The following is a 23,081-nucleotide window of genomic DNA, read 5'->3' as shown; positions in this document are numbered from 1 at the left end:
GTATTTTATTCTTTTTGATGCTATTGTAAATGGGATTCCTTCCCGGATTTCATTTTCAGATTGCTCACTGCTACGGTATAAAAACACAATTGATTTTTGCGTATTGTTCTATAGAAAGTTTGAACTTCATTGGGGAGCAGAAGGGACACTGGAAGTGTTTACAGAAGGGACATGGATGGTTTCTATTGTATGCCATTTGGTCAAATAGATCAGTGACAAAGTTACCATTTATCAACTGCCCACCATGTTACTTCCTGTGCTTAAACCCTCCCAATAGCTTCTTACTGTTCTTACAGTAAGAAGAACAAAAAACAGACCAGAATCCTTAGGGCTCTAAGTTCCTGGATGACTGGGTCCTTGTCTACTCGACAGCCCCGTTCCTCATTTCCTCGTCATCCTTTCCCAGCCCTGTGTCCTCCAGCCACATGGTCCTTTTATATTTTTTTAAAGAAATATACATATATATATTTTAAAGATTTATTTACTTGACAGAGATCACAAGTAGGCAGAGAGGCAGGCAGAGAGAGAGGAAGGGAAGCAGGCTCCCTGCTGAGCAGAGAGTCCAATGTGGGGCTCAATCCCAGAACCCTAGGATCATGACCTGAGCTGAAGGCAGAGGCCACTGAGCCACCCTGACGCTCCCACTAGGGCCCTTTCTATTTTCTCTAAATCACTGTGCTCCTTCCTGCCTCAGGGTCTTCCTTTCCACTCTTCCTCTAGCTCGATTACTACCCTTCCTCACAACTACCAGTAGCAAAGGTAGTCGTCTTCCGAGTAGACAAAACTGTAATTTTTTTTGATGTTTCTAAATGTCAATCCCACTAAATAGTTCGTGTCTATGGTTCACACCTGTGTCATCAACACCCGGAATAGCACTGGCGCTTAGTAAAGAGAGTGGATAAACTGTGCGCCAGGAGCTGTACATACATGACCTCACTTGTCCTTGTGATTCATTCTACACATGAGGAAATGAAAGCTTGAAGAGGTGAACTGGCCCAAGGTCACATAGTCGGTAAATAACAGACCTGTTCCAGTGAGATCCCTTTGCTTGGGAGTTTAAAATAACTCCTTCAAGAGAGAAGTGCTCAACTTTTGATCTGTTTTCCAGTGGAGACTTTTCAGAAACTGCAGAAGGCAAAGGATGTTCTGACAAATACGGAGAGTCGTGCCCGTTATGACCACTGGCGCAGGAGCCAGATGTCGATGCCATTCCAGCAGTGGGAAGCTTTGAGTGACTCGGTGAAAACGGTGGGTTTCTCTTTGAGCCTGAAGCTCAGGCTGCCCATGGATTAGACTCACGTAGTAGCTTAAAAAGTCAATAGGCAGTAGGAGGGAGAAGACCAAGAAGCTGATAGAATACGGATATGACTCCGTGTCCACAAACCCTATGGAGGGGAATTCAATGGATCAGTGCCAGAAGAGCTGATGACTGTGATTGTCACTCTGCTTGGCTGTTTGATTCCATATCTATACTCCTCACTGGCATTTATTGTTTTATACATTCTTGTTTTTTTTTTTTTTAAGAATTTGTTTATTTGACAGAGACAGAGACCACAAGTAGGCAGAGAGGCAGGCAGAGAGAGAGGGGGAAGCAGACTCCCCACCAAGCAGAGAGCCCGATATAGGGCTCGATCCCAGGACCCCTAGATCATGACCTGGGCCGAAGGCAGAGGCTTAACCCACTGAGCCACCCAGGTGCCCTGTTTTATACGTTCTGACAACTGTGCTTCTCAAGTGGTTCATATAATACTCCTGAATTTTGAACTAGTGCAAATTCATCTCTTCCATCCTTTTAGTTCTTTTCGTAAGGCTTATAAATTCTATAAAAAACAGAGCCTGATTAGTTAAAGAAAGCTGTAAATTATTTTAAATTTATTCTTGTTACAAATTCTGGTGAAAGAGTCATTGTACTGATGTAGAGAGACTTTAAATCATTGCGTTCTCTTTCTTCATGCTATTAAAAAAACTAAATATAAAAGTCATCACCATAATTGCTGAGTTAGACACTTACTTTGTTCTTACATTTGCATTTATATATATATTTCAATATATAAAAATTATATTTATTTAAATATATGTTTAGGAGGGGAGGGGCAGAGGGAGAGAGAAAGAATCTTAAGCAGGCTCCATGCCTAGCGTAGAGCCGAAGGGGGGCTTGATGTCACAACCTTGAGATCATGACCTGAGCTAAAATCAAGTCACACACTGACTGAGCCACCCAGGCGCCCCAACAGAGAAACTATGACTTGGGCTTGCTGCATGATCTCAGAGTCCTGATGCTGAGCCTGGCCATGAACCCTGAGCCCCAGGTAGAACCCTGGGTGGAGCCCCCACATCAGACTCAGCACTCAGTGGGGAGTCTGCTTCTCCCTTTCTTTCTTCTCATCCTCTTGCTCATGCTCTCTCTCTCTCAAATAAACAAAACCTTTAGAAAAAAGAGTTAATAGGCACACATTTTTGGTGAATTGATTGTTTGACAAATTGATCCCTTCTGGGAAGGCTCTTTGGGCTCTTTGAGTTACCCTCACGTGGATCTGTTTGTCCACTGATTGTTCTTGGGTTCCTGGGCTTGGTGAGGTGTCCTTGGGGTGAGTCCAGTTGGCTACAAATGACAGGGGAAGCTTCCTACTATGCCCGTTTGGTTACCCTTTCCCCAGGAAACAGTGTGTAATTCAGTACCTTCTGGGCCTGTTCAGAAAACAGTCTGTCCTAAGTGAATGTTATCCAAGAGCTTGTCAAAGATCACCTAGGCAAGTAAAAAATTTACTCATGTTGATCCAGAATAAAAACAGCTAGTCAATATTGAATAGTTATTTAGCTTATCCATGGCTCACGTAAATCAATTAATTTTTTTCTATTTGTCTATTTCTTTTCTTTTCTTTTTTAAAGATTTTATTTATTTATTTTTTGTCAGAGAGAGAGAGGGAGAGAGAGCGAGAAAGCACAGGCAGACAGAGTGGCAGCCAGAGGCAGAGGGAGAAGCAGGCTCCCTGCCGAGCAAGGAGCCAGATATGGGACTTGATCCTAGATGCTGGGATCATGACCTGAGCCGAAGGCAGCTGCTTAGCCACCTGAGCCATCCAGGCGTCCCTCTGTTTGTCTATTTAATATTTACTGGCATGTAGGCACAATTTTTTATTATTAAACAAGGTATAGAATTAAATGAAATTACTTACTTTATTTATTTTAAAGATTTTATTTATTTGAGAGAGAGAGAGAGAGAGAGTGCACGAGCCAGGGGGAGGGGCAGAGGGAAGAGGAAGAAGCAGGCTCCCCGAGGAGCAGGGAGCCGGATTTGGGACAGGATAACAGGACCCTGGAATCAAGACTGGAGCTGAGGGCATATGTTTAAGCCACCCTGGTGCCCGAAGGTCCAGAATTTTAAAAACGACTTCCTAGGGGAAAAAAACACATTAAAGAAAGCTGATAAACAAGTTAATGGAGAAGGTAAGAATAAACAACATACCAATTTCATAGACTATAGGACAGTGGCCTTTGCACCCAGGCTTGGTGTCTGTTTAGCATTGGTTCACCCACTGCACACAGTGAGTTTTTTGGTCTGGTGCAGTTCATTATTTTGCTGCACAGACTGTCCTTTTCCTAATGTCCCTCTTAGTCTCTATCAACGACTATCATTTGATATTTATGCTGATGATCCTTCTATTGAACTGAGTCATTCCACACTAGTATCCTCGATGTTAAATGTTGTTCTGCCCAGTTAATATCTTAGGGGAGCTGAGAAATACGCTCTGTGAGCACAGAAATGAGGCCTAATTGTGTCCCAGCAAACCAGGCTGCCTAGCATCGCTCTTACATTAGTCCTTTGATTGAAGTGCAAAATATGAGAGGCACCCGAATTTGTGGTTAGATACCGTTTGGATTTTTCCCCTGTGTATTTCTTTAATTGGGATCAGCAAATACAGGGGCCTGATGTTAAAATATTTTATTCTTATAAAGTGGATGGATGAACAAAACTATTATCTCAGGATATCTTTGGCATCCATCAAAGCATTTACTGTAGGTAAGTCATTAATCCTCAATGCCATCTAAGGGAAATAGACACGTTTATCCTGAGAAGGAAGTACTGAGGCCTGGAGTAAATTCACTGTACAGGACACTTAACAGACTTGTGATGTTGAAGGACCACATTTTCAGCTCTCTGGGCCCTGAATTCTTGAATTTCTTATTTTCTATTTTTCACTAACCTTCCCGATATCCCTTCCCTGATGGATAAAACCACTGGAAAGCCTCTTCCACTCTGTGCACCTGCAGAAAAAGGAAGAAACCAAACTAAACAACAACAGACCCAAACCAACCAAAACAAAAGCAGATTTTTTGCACCAGCTAAGGCCACTGTCCCTTTTAAAAATTAACATTGAAAAAATATTATATTTATTTATTTGAGAGAAAGAGCATGAGCTGGGGGGAAGGACAGAAGAAGAGGGATAAGCAGGCTCTCCACTGAGCAGAGTTAACTCAAGCGACTCAAGGCTCGATTCCAGGACCCCGAGATCATGATCTGAGCTGAAGCCAGTTGCTTAATGGACTGAGCCACCCAGGTGCCCCTAAAATTAATATTTTAAGAAAAGATTTCTTTTTTTTTTTGAAATTTATTTATTTTATTTTGCTTATTTATTTTTAAAAGATTTTATTTATTTATTTGACAGAGAAAGAGAGTTCACAAGTAGGCAGAGAGGTAGGCACAGAGAGAGGAGGAAGCAGGCTCCATTCTGAGCACAGAGCCCCATGCAGGGGTCGATCCCAGGACCCTGAGATCACGACCTGAGCCGAAGGCAGAGGCTTAACCCACTGAGCCACCCAGGTGTTCCTATTTATTTTAGAAAGAGAGATGGGGTGGGGTCAGAGAGAGAGAGAATCCTCAGCAGGTTTCCACTAAGTGCAGAGCTGTATGCAGGACACAGTCTCACGACCTTGAAATCTGAGATCATGACTTGAGCTGAAACCAGGAGTCAGACACCCAACCTACTGAGCCACCCAGGTGCCCCTTAAATATTTTTTATTTTTAGGTAATCTCTTCACCACATTGGGGCTCAAACTTATAACCCCTAGGTCAAGAGTTGCATGCTCTACTGTCTGAGCCAGCCAAGTTTCCCATCTTTTTCAGTTCCTCCCTTCTTTTCTTCCTTCCTTCCACCTCCCCCCCCCCTTCTCTTTAAGTAAGCTCTGGGCCAACCTGGGGCTCAAATCCACCACCCTGAGATAGTCACCTGTTCCACTGACTGAACCAGTCAGGTACCCCAAAATTTACATTTGTATTTTGAAATAAAAAATACAGAAAAATTCTTAATAGTAGGTCAAGTTTTACCACATATCGAACTTTAAATACAGAATACTATATAATACTGATTTTATGTTTTGTGTCTACTTTTAATTAATGTAGTCAATGCACTGGGCTGTCAGAGGTAAAAAAGATCTGATGCTGGAAGAATCTGACCAGCCTCATACTGACAAGATTGAAAATGAGGAATGGAACAAGCAAAGAGAAATAAAGAAAGAGGAACTGGGTTCAACCACAGAGAAAATGGAGCAAAAAGAATCCAAGTCCTTGGAGAAGTCATTCTGGCCACAAAATCCCGATTCTCCAAGTAAGTCAAGTTATGTAGCTTTGCAGAACAAAGAAGATATGAAATTAAAGGGCTTGGTTTGGGACACCTGGCTGGCTTAGTGGGTTAAAGCCTCTGCCTTTGGCTCAGGTCCTGATCTCAGGGTCCTGGGATCGAGCCCCGCATCAGGCTCCCTGCTCATCAGGGCTCTGGCTTCCCCCTTTCTCTCTGCATGCCTGTCTGCCTACTTGTGATCTGTCTGTCAATAAGTAAATAAAATCTTTAAAGGGCTTGGTTTATACTGCGTTTATTCTCAACCTCTTCCAACTAAACAGTAGTGCCAAATTGAAGGATTACTTTATCACCTTAAAAGATACTTACTTAGCACGGACACAGACACCGGAAGACACATTCCCCAATACATTTCTTGCAAGGGAAATTTGGGGCATTTCTGGGAGTGTCTTGTGCTAGACTGAAATAACACTGCCATTTATTGGGTGTTTACTGTGTATAGAAATGTTCTTTATGTGCATTACTTTACATGGATTATCTTGTCTTATGTTTAATTCATAGACAATTTATTTACTCCTCACTACAAACTTGTGAGGCGGGCACCATATTGCTCATTTTACAGATGAGAAACCTGACGTCCAGGGAGGTTGAGTGATTTTCCCGAAGCTCTCCAGCTTGTGTGTATCAAGTGGGGGGCTGAACGAAGGCAACTTGGCTTCAGAGTCTGTGTGTAAGGCAAAGCATTGCACTACCTTGAGAAGGTACATCTGGAAGTAGCTCTGGAGACATTCTGTATGATAGACAGCTCCACTGAAGCAGGGCATTATAGAGATTAAGTTCCCAAGCTACACTACCTAGCTTTACCACTTGTGATCTGTATTACTTGGTAAAAGTGACTTAACTTCTCTAGATTTCAGTTTCCTCCTCTATAAAATCAAGATCTTGACGGTACCTTCTCATAGAATTATCATGAGGATTAAATGAGATCCATGCAAAATGCTTATCAGTGATTCGCCTACCCAGCCGGTCTTGGGTTAATGTCAGCTATTGTGATCATTTCTTTGTGTTTCCAGCCATTCCACTGTGTTGATCTTGTATAGGTGTGTTTTGTATACACACCGTCATTGTCCTTCAGAGTCTTGCTAGGCTCTCAGGGTTGTGATTCAGCATATCTTTAGAATTTAACCTTTAAACCAAAGGCTCTTGAAAGTCCTTGAATCCTTGAATATTTACTGAAGGAAAGAAGATAATTAGTTTGTGGTGAATTACAGTCTTTCTAGAAATAGTCACTTGAAATCTCCCTTTGGGGAGAACTTCTACATGCTCATTACCTGAAAGAATAAAGATTTTTAGGGTGCAATTCAGGTGTCTGTGCTGGTTACTCAAGATATCCTTTTGTGGAGTCCACATATCGATTGCATCAGCCTCATATCTGGGCATGGTTATAATGTAACAAGCTGATCAAAGCAGAAGACCCAATTTCAGAAAAAACAGTGTTTTAGGTAAATACACACATACCAATGGAGACCTACGCACAGGCACACACAGGTAAACATACAAATGTTTCTTTACTCAGCCCAGAATATTCAGATCTGTGCTTCCTGAACCCTTGGGTCCTCCCTCTGCCGCTCTGTTTAAGATTCAGACCTAGTCTGAATTCACTGGGGCCCGCGAGGGGGGCGGGGAATGGTGGGGGAGGGACATCTGATCACTTCAGAGCCTCAGGCTTGACGCTGGAATCCCTTGCATCAGATTCTAGGAAATTTTCTCTTCCTTTAAAAAACTATACTTGGGCGCCTGGGTGGCTCAGTGGGTTAAGCCGCTGCCTTCGGCTCAGGTCATGATCTCAGGGTCGTGGGATCGAGTCCCACATTGGGCTCTCTGCTCAGCAGGGAGCCCGCTTCCTCCTCTCTCTCTCTGCCTGCCTCTCTGCCTACTTGTAATCTCTCTCTGTCAAATAAATAAATAAATCTTTAAAAAAAAAAAAAAACTATACTTATTTGTGGGGCACCTGGGTGGCTCAGAGGGTTAAGCCTCTGCCTTCGGCTCAGGTCATGATCTGGGGAGCCTGCTTCCCCCTCTCTCTCTGCCTGCTGCTCTGCCTTCTTGTGATCACTCAAGAATTAAATAAATAAAATCTTTGGAAAAAAAATCACTTATTTAGATATTTTTTAAATACCCCAAACTAATAGGAGTTTTTTTTATTAGAGAATTCAAAGAAGCACATATAGATAGTGACTTGGTATCTTACCCCAGGTTCCCATCATTCTCTGCTTCTGTTTCCTGAAGTAACCAATGCAGATGCCCAGGTGTGTCTCCTTTCATATCGTCCTCTATGCTAATACAAGCCTGAAGAAATACACGTTCACTTGTGAGTGCTTTAAAAATAATGGTGTTATACTGCTACACAGTGCCTAGAGCACAAAGTCTGGAATCAGATCCTTGCTTTTCCACAGATGAGTTGCATGACCTTGTTCAAGCAAGTTAATAACCCCTCTGTATCTGTGTTTTCTTATTATATGGCCAGAACGTTAGTGTCTATGTCATACGGTTTTCTTGATAAATAAATTATGTAAAATATTTAGAGGTACCTGGTAGGTGCTTTTTTTGGTGTTAGCTTTTATTATTATGGGGCTTCTCCTTAGACTCTTACATTTAGAATTAACTCATCCTTTTACTTTTTTTTTTATTATGTCCTTTTAAACAGCAGATAAGGATTCCACATGATAGATATATTATAATTTACTCAGAATAAATTGTGATGTCAGGTTTTTTTTTGTAATCCTATTTTATTATTATTAATTTTCAAATTCCAGTGTAATTAACATACAGTGTTATGTTAGTCCCGGGTATGTAGTACAGTCTGATATCAGTTTTGATGCCTTCCCATGGTAAAGTATATTCTCTTATGATGATGGAGGGATGAAAGGTGGGGGGAGCAGTGAGAGGAGGGTCACTGTTCTGAGAAGCTGTTGTTAGAGAATAAGAATTATGAAATTTTACTCAAGGCCACATTTACCATTTCTTAATGCTTTTTAAGAGATTATTGGCTGTAGGGGTGCCTGGGTGGCTCAGTGGGTTAAGCCTCTGCCTTCGGCTCAGGTCATGATCTCAGGGTCCTGGGATCGAGCCCCACATCGGGCTCTCTGCTCAGCAGGGAGCCTGTTTCTGCCTCTCTTCCTGCCTGCCCCTCTGCCTACTTGTGATCTCCCTGTCAGAGAAATAAATTTAAAAAAAAGAGAGAGAGAGAGAGAGAGAGATTATTGGCTGTAAAGAGTAGCACCGTAAAGTTGGAGTTTGATATACCAAAGTGCAGTTGTATGATTATTTGTACCTTTATTTTACTGCAGCGTAAATTTCTGTAACATCCGCACTTAAGAAATATTATTCATGTCTGCTTTACCGAGTCCAGAGTCACTTCTCACCTACTTTTTCAGCATATTCATTAATTCCTTCAAGCAGTGATTCATATTTACTTCGGAGTTTGCCTTTTGATGCCTCTTCTGTGATGGCCATCTGTCAAATAGTCCCCATCCTGTTCTGACTCTTCACTGCAACCAGGAAATATAGAGCACAGCCCCCGAAAACTGGTGTGTGAGACAGTCTCACTTTTCCTTTCTTCCACTTAAATATGCAGTAAATATGGCTTCTGATCAATGCCATTCTCGAATAAAATGGTTTATGTAATGTTCTGGAATTAAAGAAAAAAGATCTTATGTAGCCTATGTGTGCTGCTCTGGACATCTCTGGACATCTGCCTGCCCACTGCTCACTCTATGGTTTCTATCAGAGGGTGTTCTCTGGCAGTTGAGCCAGCGTGGCAATAAGTGCCAGGGAATAAACACCTTTGGATTAGCCATGGATATTGATGAATGTGAGTGGGAGGCTCCTTTACTTCTCAAACTGAGAGAACTCTGTGGGGGTTTTTATACTATCTTCCAGGGCTCTCTAGTGCAATCAAGCCCTGGTTGCCCAGGGTAGCAATCTGCCTGATAACGTACCTGATAACTTGGTTCCTTTCCCTATTTTCTTACCAGGACCTCCCTGAATCAGCTTTCAGATTAACCACTTATTGACCCTGGTGCAATCAGAAGAGCATGCAACTCTTTTTTTTTTTTTTTTTTTTTTTTTAAGATTTTATTTATTTATTTGAGAGAGCGAGAGCTTGAACATGTGAATGTGAGCAGGAGGGAAGGGCAGACTGAGAGAGAGAAGCAGACTCCCCACTGAGCAGGGAGCCTAACTTGATCCCAGAACCCTGGGATCATGACCTGAGCCAAAGGCAGATGCTTAACCAACTGAGCCACCCAGGTGCCCCAGCATGCAGCTCTTAATCTTGGGGTGTGGAGCCTACTCAAAAACAAACAACAAATGAGCTACTTACATTGGAATTCTTGTTTGGGGCTCTATTTCTATTGGAACCCAAGCTAGAAAACACCTTTTTCAAACTGTAAAATAACAAGTATATTTATAGTAGAAATGTGAGAAATGTGGTCAAGCAAAAGGTAGAAAACACAAACTTGTAATCTTAGCACCTAGAAACGTATCTATTATTGATCTTTTGGTGTATTTATATATATGTTAGTATACCTAAAATTAAGAGGACCATACTGTACATGTTGTGTGTGTGTGTGTGTGTGTGTGTGTATTTCAATCACAGGTTGTCAGAAATTTCCTTTTGCTTTTTCCTGAAAAGAAAATTCTTAAATTTGTTTTCTCTGATAATTCTAAAGAGAGTACAAACAGATCGTTTTCTTAAACAACCACTGTCAACTGTTCTGTGTGTATTTTTCTGATTAAATATTTAGATAATATTTTAAGATATCAATGGAAGCATTGTGAGTGGGAGCTTTTTTTTTTTTTTTTTTTTTTTTTTTTTTTTTTTAAGATTTTATTTGTCAGAGAGAGAGAGAGAGAGGGAGCAGCAGGCAGAGGGAGAAGCAGACTGCCCACTGAACAAGGACCCCTATGTGGGACTCCATCCCAGGGCCTGAGCTGAAGGCAGACATTTATTGATTGAGCCACCCAGGCATCCCTATAAACTGTTTTTTTAAAATTGTTTTTAATTTATTTAACAGAGAGAGATCACAAGTAGGCAGAGAGGCAGGCAGAGAGAGAGGGGAAGCAGGCTCCTTAATGAGCAAAGAGCCCGATGCGGGGCTCAATCCCAGGACCCTGAGACCATGACCTGAGCTGAAGGCAGAGGCTTAACCCACTGAGCCACACAGGCACTCCTATAAACTGTTTTCTAACTATCTGTCAGTGATATGAGAATTTTTCTATGACCATAAATATTAAAAAATTGTTAATGACTATATCAAACACTTTTTAAAATATTTTATTTATTTATCTGACAAAGATCACAAGTAGGCAGAGAGGCAGGCAGAGAGAGAGGAGGAAGCAGGCTCCCCACTGAGCAGAGAGCCCGATGCAGGGCTTGATCCCAGGACCCTGGGATCATGACCCGAGCCAAAGGCAGAGGCTTTAACCCACTGAGTCAGGCGCCCCAATATATCAAACACTTTTAACCAACTTTCCATTGCTGAAGATTTAGATTGTTTCTTGATTTTTAAAAACATTTATAAATCATGATAAATATCCTTATGGTTAAATCCTTGAGAACATCTGCGATTATTTCCTTAGGATAAATTTCTAGAAGTAGAATTATTGAGTTAAAATTTACACATTTTAATGAGTTTGATAAATTTTGCCAAATTGCCTATGGCAGATTTTTTGCCAATTTACCTTCCTTCTAGTAGAGAAGGAAAATGACCTTTTATGTAATTTTTAACAAAGTTGTTTAGAATTAAAGAAATCTTATTATTGTGGAATAAATTATTTGTTTTTCCAGAGATCCTTTACCATTGACCTTTTACTTTGGCAGCTATTTGAAAGTTGTTTCCAATTTCTTTGCAAATGAACTCCCAAATTCCCACCACTGGAGATATCTATAAATATTCTTTTATTGTTAATCATTTAAGCACAGAATGTCCTTTCATCCATGTAAACTAATTCTTGTTGATAAGAAGTCAAAAGTTGACTCTACAAATCAAGAAGAGAAAGATCAATATTCCAAAAGTAAAAGGGCGGGAAACTTTATAAATAGGCAGTTTAAGGCAGAAAATATAGCAGCTTTTAAACATATAAAAATATTTCATCTCATTGTAATTAGTGAAATGATAACTTCTCTTAATGTATGCTTCTGTGAATCAGTGAGACATAGGATCAACCACTCGGTAAAAAAAAAACGAGCAGATAATTCATAGAACCGAAAATACACAAATAACCTTGGAACATATGAAGAGATGCTTTAACTCACTCATACCAAGAGAAAGGCAAATTAGAACTGCACCGTTTGGTACTCTGCCTGGCAAAGTTTACTAAGTTTGTTAATGTGGTGTTAATGATGGTGTAGGAAAATCAGCTGCTGCTGGGTCAAGCTTTATGAAGAACTGTCTGGCAGTGTCTGTTAATAACAAACTGCAAATGCACAATGACTTTGACCCAGCCATCCCACTTCCACAAATTTTATCCTACAGATCACCCATGTGCAAAATGACATGTGTGCCATGTTATTCACTGCAGAATAGCAAATAAATGCATTGTGTTTTTGTTTATCATACAATAGAATACTCATCCACTGTAAGAGAGAACGGGAAAGCTCTTTATATATAAAGAGCAACCATACATTAATGCCTGGATGGCTCATTGGGTTAAACCGCTGCCTTCGGCTCAGGTCATGATCCTGGGATTGAGAAAGGAAGGGTTCCTTGCTTACCAGGGAGCCTGCTTCTCTCTCTGCCTCTGCCTGCCACTCCCCTTGCTTGTGCTCTCTTTCTCCCTGATAAATTTAAAAAAAAAAAAGAAGAAGAAGAAGAAGAGCAACCACCAAGGTATATTAGAAATAGAAAGTCAAAAGGAGACTAGTGGGCCATCTGTTAGCATTTAGGATAAAGAAGGGGTGGGAAGGTGGGTTGGAGGATGTATGCATGTATTTGCTTGTATATACGTGGACTATCTCTGGAAGGATAGGCGGCAGCTGGTAACAAATTTGTCTACTGGGAACATCAGAGGAGAGGAAGGAGAAGACTTTTGGAGTAAATCTTTGTGCCTTTTGAATTTTAGCCATGTGAATATACTGCCTACTTGAAAAATAAATAACAATTTTAAATAGACAAAAATCAAAATAGATAAAGAGAAAAAGAAATTTGGGATCTATACCTCATTTTACTGTTTTGTGACCACACAGAAGTCCCCCCTTTTCTTTCGGAGTGGGGTCTCCCCATATATAATATATAAATAAATGAATATTTAATATCAAATATTCACAAGGGCTTTATAGAAAAATTAGCTGGGTAAGGAGACAGGGAGGGACGGAGGTTGGGGCTGGGTACTATTTGCATCAAGTGGTCATGTAAGGAAGCTGCTTAGAAATCCAGAATCGGGGTGCCTAGGTTGCTCAGTCGTTAATGGTCTTCCTTAAGCTCAGGTCATGATCCCAGGGTGCTGGGATCCAGTCCTGCATCAGGCTCCCTGCTCAGTGGGAAGTCTGCTTTTCCCTCTCCCACTACCCTTGCTTGTGTTCCCTTTCTCCTGTATCTCTCTCTGTCAAATAAATAAATAAAATCTTAAAAAAAAAAAAAAAATCCAGAATCTCAGTCTCTACTCCAGACATCCAGAATCAGAATCTCCAGAATCAGAATCTCCAGTATAACAAGATCTCTAGATAATGACTATGCATATGGAAGTTTGAGACACCCTGGTCTAGCTAATTCCTACTCATGGCCACTTTGAATGTGACTTCCTTCTAGAAGTCTTTTCTCACTTTACCTCCTTTATTCTGCCAAGTCCACACTGAATGACTTTCTCTGGTCTCCCATTCTCCTATGTGTTTCCCTCCATATATATATATATATATATATATATATATTTTTTTTTTCCCCCACATCAATAGTTTTCTGGATTCCTATGTGACCCCCATCAGGAGACAGGCACTGCTGTCTCATGGTACTCAGCACAGAGGCTGGCAATATGTAATAGTTGCTCAAAAAATGTTTCTTTACAAATGAATAAATGAATGGGTGCACCAGGCCAAATCAAAGTGTGTGTGTATGGAAAAAAGAACTCGAATGTCTACTTAAGATAATCAGTTTCTATAAGATATTGGTAATCCATATTAAAGACTTACTTACATTTCATTTATTGCAGTGAAATCTTATCAGCAAGCCATTTTGCCATGACACAGTTTTCTTTTGCTACCTCTCTGATTTTAAAAACTCTTCTGTGCTTTAAAGGTTTTTCAGATGGGAACTCTTGGCACCTTCGTTTCCGCTGGTCTGGGGATGCTCCATCAGAACTCCTGAGGAAATTCAGAAACTACGAAATATGAAAAGTTCCTGCTCAATTGGAGAAAGAGAAAGCAAGACCATTTCCTGTGTTGCCAACAAGGCTTTGTTTAAATCTCATAAATGTTACGTTTCTCTGTCATTTTTGTGAATCGCTCAGTACTGATTGGTTCCTCCATCCTTTAAACCCATTCAATCACAATGTGTTTTTTAAATGAGAAAAGCTTCAGACTAGTTTCTTTCAATGTTTGAATACATTAAAGCTCTTAGATCCAAAGTTGGCTTGTATGGTGTGTATTTTCCTGTTAATGTTACTTGTAGAACTCTGTTTTAAAAAGCTATCTCTGTATTTAAATAATTCATTGATATACCATAATCTCTCTTAGTGCTGGTTGTATAAGAAATGTTTTCTGACTCTTGACTTAAAATGAAATGTGAAATTACTTGTCTAAATCCCATAGAGTGAAATAAATCACTTCCCAAAATTCACAATGAATTTGTAATTTAATTGTATTTTGAAAATAATTTGATTATCTATTTCTTTCTTTCTTTTTTTTTTTTTTTGGAGATTTTGTTTATTTATTTTAGAGAGAGAAATCATAATAGGCAGAGAGGCTCCCTGTTGAGCATAGAGCCCGATACGGGGCTTGATCCCAGGACCCTGAGACCACAACCTGCACCAAAGGCAGAGGCTTAACCCACTGAGCCACCCAGGCGCCCCTGATTAGCTATTTCTATTTTAATGTTTATAAAATTAAAATGTTATTTATTTGAGAAGATATGTTTTGGGAGGAGAGGCAAGATGGCAGAGAAGTAGGAGACCCTGTTTCAGCCGGTCTTCTAAAGTGAGCTAATTAGCTACCAGATCACTCTCAACACCCATGAAACCAGCCTGAGATGTAGGATTATACACTTCTGGATCTCTATGGGGGCAGAAGACACCAGTGGAGAGGTAAAGCAGATTGGGAACAATTGGACTGATATCAGAGGATAAATGGAAGGGGGAGGGAGCCACCAGAAGCAACCCACTGGAAAGTAATACCCCAACACGAAAGTGCTCTGTGGTTGGGAACCGGCATTAAAATGGAGTCTGGGGGCTCCTGAGTGGCTCAGTTGGTTAAGCGGCTGCCTTCGGCTCAGGTCATGATCCCAGTCTCCTGGGATCTAGTCGCACATCGGGCTCCTTGCTCAGCAGGGAGCCTGCTTCTCCCTCTGCCTCTTCCTACCACTCTGTCTCTCTCTCTCTCTGACAAATAAATAAAATCTTTAAAACAAAGTGGAGTCTGGTTAAAAGCACTCAAAAAGAGCAAAAGATCTTCACGGGCAGCTGGTGGAATGAGGCAGTCACAGGCATGGGCCTAAGCCCACGGACCTAGGTTGGCCACTACAAGTGACCACCCGTGCGGTGGTGGAGCCTCTAGTTCCTGGTCCCAGACCCCTCAGCGTTGTGCGGCTTGCACCGCCACTCGGCTGGGGTGCACTCCTGCCCCCGTGAGGGAGTCTGGTGGGCGCTCTCTAGAACCACAGCCTTTTTGCACTCTGTGCTCTCTGCGAGACTGGGGTCTGAACTGTGCTCCCCACCCGCCCCCGAGAGTGCTCTTGGTGCTAGTCAGCGGTCTCTAGGATCTGCGGAGAGTCTGAACACTCCTAGCCCAGACTTGAAGGAACTACCCCAGAGAGCTGTCCTGGCAAAGGCAGCCACCTGAAGTGGGGCTCCCTGAACCAATATCGCTAGTGGTTTTAGTGGCATGAGGGTGCGGAGACAAGTGGGCGCTTTGGGCAACCCCTGAGACTGTGGCTGGGAACGGGCCCTGCCTGTGGGAGATTGCATGGCTCAGCAGAGTTTGTAGAGGAGGAGCTGGTATGTTCTGCACCACCCAGAGGGGAGCAGACTGAAGCTACTCTCTGAGGCAGAGGTCTAGGTACAGTTTGCTTTCCACTAAACCTCCAATAAGCCTCAAAAAGTCACCAAAGAACAAAAACTTCCAGAGAACAAAAGCCTATAAAACTGGTTTCCACAGAGCTCAGCCCCTTGATAGGGAGCAGGACTCAACCCAAGCAAGACTGACTGAAAAACAATGCGGCAGGCCCCTCCCCCAGAAGCCAGTCAAAAGAATGAGAGGACACCACCACAGGGTCCCCATAAAACTGTAAAATCCCAGTATCAGAGGAAAACAATATATTAAGCTCCCGGTATTGCCCTAAAACCTGTATATTTCATAGATACAACTTTTATTTTTCATTTTTTCTCACTATTCTTGTTCTTTAAAAATTTTTTAACCTATTTACCATTACAACTAGAAGTTAATACAACATATTCCATAATAACTTTTTAACTTAATTTTTTCATACATATACCTGTATTTTTCTTTTTCTTTTCTTTTTTTTAATATACATATAGATACAAGTTTCAAGGCAATCTTCCTTCCCTAAACAATACTACCCCTATATATTAACCAGTTTTCCTCTCCCTTTATCTCTGGAAATTTGAGTCCTTTAACAAAGATATCAAGATACATCTAGGAAGAATCAAATGTCCTTGCCCACATTGAGGATTTATAACCACTCTCCCATCTTTTTCTTCTGTCCATGTTTCTGTGTATTTGTTTTTATTCTGGTATTATATAAATCTCATCCTTGAGGTCCATTTTGGCTGGGTTCTTTTTTTTTTCTTGTCATTTACTTTTGTCAGTCTTTTTGTTTGCCCGTTTGTGTTTGTATACCTTATAAATCTTACCTTGGGGGGCTATTCTGGCTGGGTCTTCTCTTTTTTTTCTGTCTCTCTTTCTCTCTCTCTCTCTTTTTCTTTTTTCTTTCTTTTTGGTGGTGACTTCCAATTGCTCAGAAGTGTTTCAGGGTGCACCTTGCCTGGATTGCAGTTGATATATTCAGCTACACATCCCCTCAATGACTTCTTACCAAAATGACTAGAAGGAGGAACACCCAACGAGGAAAAATTCAGAGAGTATGCCGTCTCCATCAGATCTACTGGGTATGGACATAAACAGTATGTTAGAAAGGGAATTCAGGGGCACCTGGGTTGCTCAGTGGGTTAAGCCTCTGCCTTTGGCTCAGGTCATGGTCTCAGGGTCCTGGGATTGAGCCACATCGGGCTGTCTGCTCAGCAAGGAGCCTGCTTCCTCCTCTCTCTCTCTGCCTACTTGTGATCTGTCAAATAAATAAATAAAATCTTATAAAAAAATAAAAAGAAAGAGAATTCAGGGTAACAATTATCCAGGCAATGACTAGGTTGGAGAAAACCATTAGTTTTCATGGAATTGATTAGGATAGAAGTGAAAGCTGTCTGGGAAGAAGTTAAAAATGCTATCAATGAGATTGAGTCTAATCTAAATACTCTAACATCTAGGGTAACCGAGGCAGAAGATAGAATTAGTGATCTAGAGGACAAATTGATGGAGAAAAAGGATCAGGAGGGGGACTGGAACAAACAGCTTAGAAGCCATAAAAACAGAATTAGGGAAATAAATGATGCCATGAAATGTTCCAACACCAGAATTATTGGGATCCCTGAGGAGGAGAAAGAAAAAAGACTAAAAAATATAGTTGAATAAATTCTCCATGAAAATTTTCCCAGTCTGGGGAATGGAACCAGTGTTCATGTCCTAGATGTAGAAAGAACACCCCCTAAGATGAACAAATCTAGAAAGACATCAAGGCACTTGATTGCAAGACTGACAAATCATAATTTTAGGCAAGAGCTTTTGAGAGCAGCTGGGGGAAGAGATTCCTTATGTACAGTGGAAGGTCCATCAGAATAATGTCAGACCTGTCCACAGAAACCTGGCAGCCCAGAAAGGGCTGGCAAGACATATTCAGGGCACTAAATGAGAAGAACATGCAGCCAAGAATACTTTACCCAACAAGGTTGACATTCAAAATGGATGGAGAGAGAAAAAGCTTCCAAGACTGGCAAGGTTTAAAAGAGTATGTGACCACCAAGTTGACACTACAAAAAATATTAAGGGGTGTTCTATAAAAGAAGAAAGAACCCAAGAGTGTCAGAACAGAAATTTACAGAGACAATCTATAGAGACAAGGACTTCACAGATAACATGATGTCAATAAAAACGTATCTTTCAGTAATCACTCTCAACATGAATGGCCTAAGCACTCCCATAAAATGGCACAGGGTCACATATTGGATAAAGCAACAGGACCTGACCATATATTGTCTACAAGAGATCCATTTGGAACCCAAGGATACATCCAGACTGAAAGTGAAGGGATGGAGAAGCATCTTTCATGCCAATGGGCCTCAAAAGAAAGCTGGGATAGCAATTTGCGTATCAGATAAATTAGATTTTAAACTGAAGACTGTAGTCAGAGATAAAGAAAGACACTACATCACTCTTAAAGGATCTATCCATCAAGAAGATCTAACAATTGTAAATATTTATGCCTCAATATGGGAGCAGCCAACTACATAAGACAATTGTTAATCAAGATAAAGAGTCATACTGATATGAATACATTAATAGTAGGGAATCTTAACATGGAACTCTTAGTAACAGACAGATCATCCAAGCAGAAAATCAATAAAGAAACAAGACCATTGAGTGACACATTGGACCAGACGGACCTCATAGATATACATAGAACCTTCCACCCTAAAGCAACAGAATACTCATTCTTTTTGAGCACACATGGAACTTTCTCCAGAATAGACAACTATTGGGTCACAAATCAGGGCTCAACTGATACGAAAAGATTGAGATTATTCCCTGCATATTCTCAGACCACAATGCTTTGAAACTGGAACTCAAGCACAAGGAAAAGTTTGGAAGGAATTCAAACACTTGGAAGCCAAAGACCATCTTGCTTAAGAATGTTTGGATTAACCAGAAAATCAAAGAAGAACTTAAACAATTCATGGAAACCAATGAGAATGAAGACACTTTGGTTCAAAACCTATGGGATACAGCAAAGGTGGTCCTAAGGGGGACATACATAGTTATCCAAGCCTCACTCAAAAAAACTGAAAAATCCAGAATACACCAGCTCTCTTTACACCTTAAAGAAGTGGAGAATCAACAACAAATTAAGCCAACCCCAGACACAAGGAGGGAAATAATTAAGATTAGAGCAGAGATCAATGAGATAGAAGTAAGGATGCAATAGAACACATCAACAAAACTGGAAGCTGATTTTTTGAAAGAATCAATAAGATTGATAAACTATTGGCCAAACTAATCCAAAAGAAAAGAGAACCCAAATTAATAAAATTATGAATGAAAAAGGAGAGATCACGACTATCACCAAGGAAATAGAAACAATCATCAGAAATTATTATCCACACTTATATGCCAATAAGTTAAACAACCTAGATAAAATGGATGCATTCCCGGAAACCAAAAACTTACAAAACTGAATCAGGAAGAAATTGACAACCTGAATGGACCAATATCTAGTAACAAGATTGAACCAATGATCAAAAACCTCCCAAAAAACAAGAGCCCAGAACCTGATGGATTCCCTGGAGAATTCTACCAAACATTCAAAGGAGAAATAATACCTATTCTCCTGAAGCTGTTTCAAAGAATAGAAACAGAAGGAAAACTTCCAGACTCTTTTTATGAAGCCAGCATTAACCTGATCCCCAAATCAGGCAAAGACCCCACCAAAAAGGAGAATTTCAGACCAATATCCCTGAGGAATATGGATGCCAAGATTCTCAACAAGGTCCTAGCTAATAGGATCCACCAGTACATTAAAAAGATTATCCACCATGACCAGGTGGGATTTGTCCATGGGATGCAAGGGTGGTTCAACATTCACAAATCAATCAATGTGATAGAACAAATCAATAAGAGAAGAGAGAAGAACCACATCTTTCTCTCAATTGTTGCAGAAAAAGTATTTGACAAGATACAGCATCTGTTCCTGATTAAAACCCTTCAAAGTACAGGGAGAGAGGGAATATTCCTCAACTTCATAAAATCTATGAAAAACCCACAGCAAATATCATCCTCAATGGGGAAAAGCTGACAGCCTTTCCTCTGAGATCAGGAACATGACAAGAATGTCCACTCTCGCCACTGTTATTCAACATAGTACTAGAAGTCCTAACAACAGCAATCAAACAACAAAAAGAAATAAAAGGTATTCAAATTTGCAATGAAGAAGTCAAATTCTCTCTCTTCACAGATGATATGGTACTTTATATGGAAAACCCAAAAGACTCCACCCCCAAACTACTAGAACTCATGCAGCAATTCAGTAATGTGGCAGGATACAAAATCAATGTACAGAAATCAGTTGCTTTCTTATACACTAACAATGAAAACATAGAAAGGGAAATGAAAGAATTGATTCCATTTACTATAGCACCAAGAACCATAAGATACCTGGGAATAAACCTAACCAAAGAGGTAAAGGATATGCACTTGAAGAACTACAGAACACTCGTGAAAGAAATTGAAGAAGACACGGAAAGATGGAAGAGCATTCCATGCTCATGGATGGGAAGAATAAACATTGTTAAAATGTCTATACTGCCTAGGGCCATCAATACTTTCAATGCCATCCCAATCAAAATTCCACTGGCATTTTTCAAAGAGCTGGAACAAACAATCCTAAAATTTATATGGAACCAAAAGAGACCCCAAATTGCTAAGGAAATGTTGAAAAAAAAAAAACAAAACTCGGAGCATCACGTTGCTTGATTTCAAGCTTTACTACAAACAGTGATCACCAAGACAGCATGGTACTGGCACGAAAACAGACATATAGACTAGTGGAACAGAGTAGAGAGCCTAGATATGGACTCTCAACTCTATTGAGGACTCTGTGGTCAAATATTGACTCTATGGTCAAATAATCTTTGACAAAGCAGGAAAAAATATACAGTGGAAAAAGAAATTTCCTTCAATAAATGGTGGTGGGAAAATCAAACAGCTATGTGTAGAAGAATGAAACTCGACTATTCTACACCATACACAAAGATAAACTCAAAATGAATAAAAGATCTCAATGTGAGGCAGGAATCTATCAAAATCCTAAAGGAGAACATAGGCAGTAACCACTTCAACATCGGCCACAGCAACTTCTTTCAAGATATGTCTCCAAAGGCAAAAGAAACAAAAACGAAAATGAACTTTTGGGACTTCATCAAGATCAAAAGCTTCTGCACAGCAAAGGAAACAGTCAACAAAACAAAGAGGCAACCCACGGAATGGGAGAAGATATTTGCAAATGACACTACAGACAAAGGGCTGATATCCAAGATCTATAAAGATATCCTCAAACTCAACACACACAAAACAGATAATCATTTAAAAAAATAGGCAGAAGACATGAACAGACACTTCCCCAAAGAAGACATACAAATGGCTAACAGACACCTGAAAAAATGTTCATCATCATTAGCCATCAGGGAGATTCAAACCCAAACCACATTGAGATACCACCTTACACCAGTTAGAATGGCCAAAATTAACAAGACAGTAAACAACAAGTGTTGGAGAGGATGTGGAGAAAATGGAACCCTCTTACACTATTGGTGGGAATCTAAGTTGGTGCAGCCACTTTGAAAAACAGTGTGGAGATTCCTTAAGAAATTAAAAATAGAGCTACTTATGACCCTGCAATTGCACTACTGGGTATTTACCCCAAAGATACAGATATAGTGAAAAGAAGGGCCATCTGTACCCCAATGTTCATAGCAACAATGGCCACAGTTGCCAAACTGTGGAAAGAACCAAGATGCCCTTCAATAGATGAATGGATAAAGAAGATATGGTCCATACCTCCAACAGAAAGGATGAATACCCAACTTTTGTATCAACATGGACAGGACTGGAAGAGATTATGCTGAGTGAAATAAGTTAAGCAGAGAGAGTCAATTATCATATAGTTTCCTTTACTTGTGGAGCATAAAGAATAACATGGAGGACATTGGGAGATGTAGAGGAGAAGTGAGTTGGGGGAAATCAGAGGGGGAGACAAACCATGAGAGACTGTGGACTCTGAGAAACAAACAGGGTTTTGGAGGGGGAGGGTGGGGTGAACCTGGTGGTGGGTATTATGGAGGGCACGTATTACAATGGAGCACTGGGTGTCGTGCATAAACAATGAATTTTGGAACACTGAAAAAAACAAAATTAAATTTAAAAAAAAGGATGAAAAGAAAAAAGAAGACGTTTTTACAGGATTTCTTTTGTTATATATAGTAAGTTATATATTTATAAACTATGTTCTCACAATGAGAATAGGCCTGTTAGGTTGGAGTTATTGATGTTCATGTATAGTCTGTGATTATTTTTTAGTTTGTAAACAAGTGAATGAAAAATTAAGAAGAAAAACATTCTACTTTATTTATTTTTAAAGATTTTATTTATTTATTTATTTATTTATTTATTTATTTATTTGAGAGAGAGAGAGAGAACGTACACACAAGCATGGGGAGGGTCGGGGAAGAGGAAGAAGCAAGCTCCGTGAGGCAGGGCTTATCCCAAGACTCTATGATCACAACCTGAACCAAAGGCAGACAACCAATTGAGCCACCCAAGAGCCCCAAAGAAAAACAATTTTAGAGCAGGGGTTCCTTAGTCAATGACAGAGTTTTCACTAGTCAGTTACAGAGTTTTCACTGGTGTTCATAGCAAAATGAGAGAAAAAAGAATATAGAAAGTTTTTCAATTTTAATTTATTTATTTTTAAAGGTTTCATTTATTTATTTGAGAGAGAGAGAGAGACAGATAGCAAGAGAGAGCACGAGGGGGAGGTGGAGAGAGGGAGAGGGAGATACAGACTTCCCACCGAGCAAGGAGCCCAAAGGGGGCATAATCCCAGGACCCTGGGATCATGACCTGAGCCAAAGGTAGACACTTAACTGATTGAGCCATGCAGGCAGTCTAGTTTTGTTTTTGTTTTTCAAGCTACATTATTTAGAAATTATGTCCTTTGTGGTTTAAAATGTGCTTCCTTTTATGAAATAATATCATAGTAGATTGTGTTAGTTTGCAAGGGCTGCCATAACAAAATACTACAGACTGGGTGGTTTAAATAATGTTTCTCACAGCTCTGGAGCTAAAAATCCAAGATCAAGTTATCTGCAGGTCTTTAAAAAATTTGTTTGTTTGCTTGTTTTTTGAGATTTTATTGTGGGAGAGCACAGTTAGGGGAGTGGCATGCAGAGGGA

At 40.3% G+C, this 23,081-nt stretch overlaps 1 protein-coding gene across 2 annotated transcripts in view; it reads left to right on the top strand.

The window, feature by feature from the left end:
- DNAJC12 (DnaJ heat shock protein family (Hsp40) member C12) overlaps nucleotides 1-14,413 on the top strand; it is a 36,351-nt gene extending 21,938 nt beyond the window's left edge. The window contains exons 3-5 of one of the 2 annotated variants that reach the window (XM_082715082.1): nucleotides 1,109-1,248; nucleotides 5,402-5,606; nucleotides 13,871-14,413. In XM_082715082.1, the coding sequence (XP_082571208.1) occupies nucleotides 1,109-1,248; nucleotides 5,402-5,606; nucleotides 13,871-13,965 (440 nt within the window). In that variant the 3' untranslated portion in view covers nucleotides 13,966-14,413. The remainder of the gene's footprint in view (nucleotides 1-1,108; nucleotides 1,249-5,401; nucleotides 5,607-13,870) is intronic. The other variant, XM_082715083.1, reaches the window with a different exon arrangement.
- Nucleotides 14,414-23,081: the final 8,668 nt, after the last annotated feature.

Source organism: Mustela nivalis, assembly GCF_964662115.1.
Source record: "Mustela nivalis genome assembly, chromosome: 2".
NCBI classification, from domain to species: Eukaryota; Metazoa; Chordata; class Mammalia; order Carnivora; family Mustelidae; genus Mustela; species Mustela nivalis.
This window is presented reverse-complemented; position numbering and strand designations above follow the sequence as displayed.